At 37.7% G+C, this 2221-nt stretch overlaps 1 protein-coding gene across 1 annotated transcript; it reads left to right on the top strand.

The window, feature by feature from the left end:
* The first annotated feature begins 913 nt into the window (after window positions 1-913).
* LOC146616635 (olfactory receptor 2K2-like) lies at window positions 914-1897 on the top strand. Its single transcript, XM_085374516.1, has one exon. It carries the CDS (start codon window positions 926-928, stop codon window positions 1895-1897), a length of 972 nt encoding a protein of 323 aa, XP_085230642.1. The 5' UTR covers window positions 914-925.
* The last annotated feature ends 324 nt before the right edge of the window (window positions 1898-2221 follow it).

Raw genomic sequence — 2221 nt, 5'->3', positions numbered from 1 at the left:
CACCCGGACCCGACTGTGGACGTGACAGTGAACCTTCAGACTCGCCCTAACTATCCTTAAAAATAGAGTACTTACCGTGGATCACTTCAGACTCCTAGGGCCCACCTTTTCAAGCGATCTGAAGTGGTCCCCACATATAGACTCTATCCAGAAGAAGGCCCAGCAGAGGTTGTGGTTCCTGCAGCAACTCAGAATATACTACCAGATCTCTGAGACCATGGTTTTACGCAAAAAAAACTTAAATTTACTCTTTTCTGGGCTGGAGGAAAAGGGGGTGATCGTGGTGCAACGATAAGGTTACATCACGCTGCAGAAAATTGGAGAAGCACCTGGGATAGAATCTTTCCATTATGGAATAGGAAAGGTAGAGAGTGAGCAGGCGGCAGAGTAACAGGTAAGTAGCAGGTAACAGGTGCAAACAAGTCTTTTTTCCACAGAGTTACTAAGAGGCAAAGACAAAGCAACATTCACAAGAACTTCTTACTGTCTTTCTAGTGACTTCAGCAAACGTCAGAGAGCCTGATCATTATCACTGAAGCAACAATGATCTGACTGGACTACGAAGGACTACAAACGAAAAACAGAAAAAAACCACAACAAGTCCTAGACAATTATGTTTAATTGGCATAAATGTAAGAAATTCCTATCAGTATTATGAAGAAAGCATTTTTAAAATAAAGTTGTAAAACTTTTTAATATTTCTTTTTCAAGAACCTGCAGGTTTGTTTTATTATGTGTTTAGTACATGATACATATTAAATCCCCTGTGATCTTCCAAAGCTGTGAGCTTTCATTCCAGATCAATGATTGGCTGGTTTGAAATCCCAGCTCACGTGTTGCTGTTATCTGTACCTGATAGAGGAGAGAGGAGAACAGAGACCAGATACAGTGAGCGAATAAGCTTCACTTACATCTCTCAATCACAATGAATAATGTTTCTGTAATAACAATGTTTTTTCTTTCAGGTTTCAATGAAACAGTCAGTCACAGGTTTGTTCTCTTTTTCCTCAGTTTGTTGTGTTACTGCATCATTTGCCTGCTAAATGTTTCTCTCATTGTGATCATCATCTTGGACAGCAACCTCCATGAATCAATGTATATTCTGCTTTGTGTCTTTTGCATCAATGCACTTTATGGAACAGCAGGTTTCTACCCTAAATTTCTCTGGGATCTCCTCTCTGATGTTCATCTCATCTCATATTACGGTTGCCTTATTCAGACTAAGGTGATTTTTTCTTTTGTCTGCGGCGAACTGTCGATTCTTGCACTCATGGCATATGACAGATATGTGGCCATATGTCAGCCACTGAAGTACCACTCTATCATGTCAAAGCAAAGAGTCATTAGGTTTGCATGTTTTTTGTGGTTAACAACCTCCTGCATTATGGCTGTGAATGTCTTTCTAACATCCAGACTGAAGTTATGCAGCCCGTATATTTCCAGACTCTTCTGTGTGAACTGGAGTATTGTTCAACTCGCTTGTTTTCCAGAACAAACTGCAATCAATGCTATATCTGCAAATATTACAATAATTATTTATTTGCTTCATGGTGCTTTTATAGTTTGGTCCTATATGTATATCATTCAAACATGTCTCAGGTCTATAGAAAACAGAGCAAAGTTCATGCAAACATGTGTCCCACATCTCGTCTCATTATTTACTTTTGTTGTGGCAGTACTTACTGATGTTATAAGTATGCGACTGGGTTCGAAAGAGTTGCCTCGGTCCCTTCAAAACTTTGTAGCATTAGAGTTTCTTGTCATTCCTCCTATTATGAATCCTCTGATTTACGGTTTCAAACTGACCAAAATTCGAAAAAAAATTTATAGTGTTGTTATTTTAAAAAGAACTAATTTTTGTTTTATTCGATCAGAAAATAGTTTCACACACAGCTAAGTGTCACACCCATTGTTTGACATCCATTTTTTAAAATAAGTCCAAAAAAATGTTTAATTTTTACTGAAATTTGTGTTTTATTTGGAGTTGTCTGAAAACATGTCTATTGATGTGAGCGGATATGACGTTTTATTATTTATCTGCATTTCCCAGATGATTTACATTTTGTAGATGTCTTTGCACTAAATGTATTTTTGATGGTCACCTGCCTAATTACCAAAAAAAAAAACCCACTGATATGTAGGAAGGCTGTAAATTTCACTGTCTTTCTTCTCATTACTGTTCAAGGAAATAACAGGCACCATGGAGACTGCACATGTGAAA

This window comes from Diplotaxodon limnothrissa, linkage group LG16, assembly GCF_057381915.1.
Source record: "Diplotaxodon limnothrissa isolate DT_005_m linkage group LG16, D_limnothrissa_male_GT1.1, whole genome shotgun sequence".
Lineage (NCBI taxonomy): Eukaryota > Metazoa > Chordata > Actinopteri > Cichliformes > Cichlidae > Diplotaxodon > Diplotaxodon limnothrissa.
This window is presented reverse-complemented; position numbering and strand designations above follow the sequence as displayed.

What these genes read in the sequence shown, in the direction of transcription:
- LOC146616635 (XM_085374516.1), top strand. Translation starts at nt 926, where the DNA reads ATGAATAATGTTTCTGTAATAACAATGTTTTTTCTTTCAGGTTTCAAT.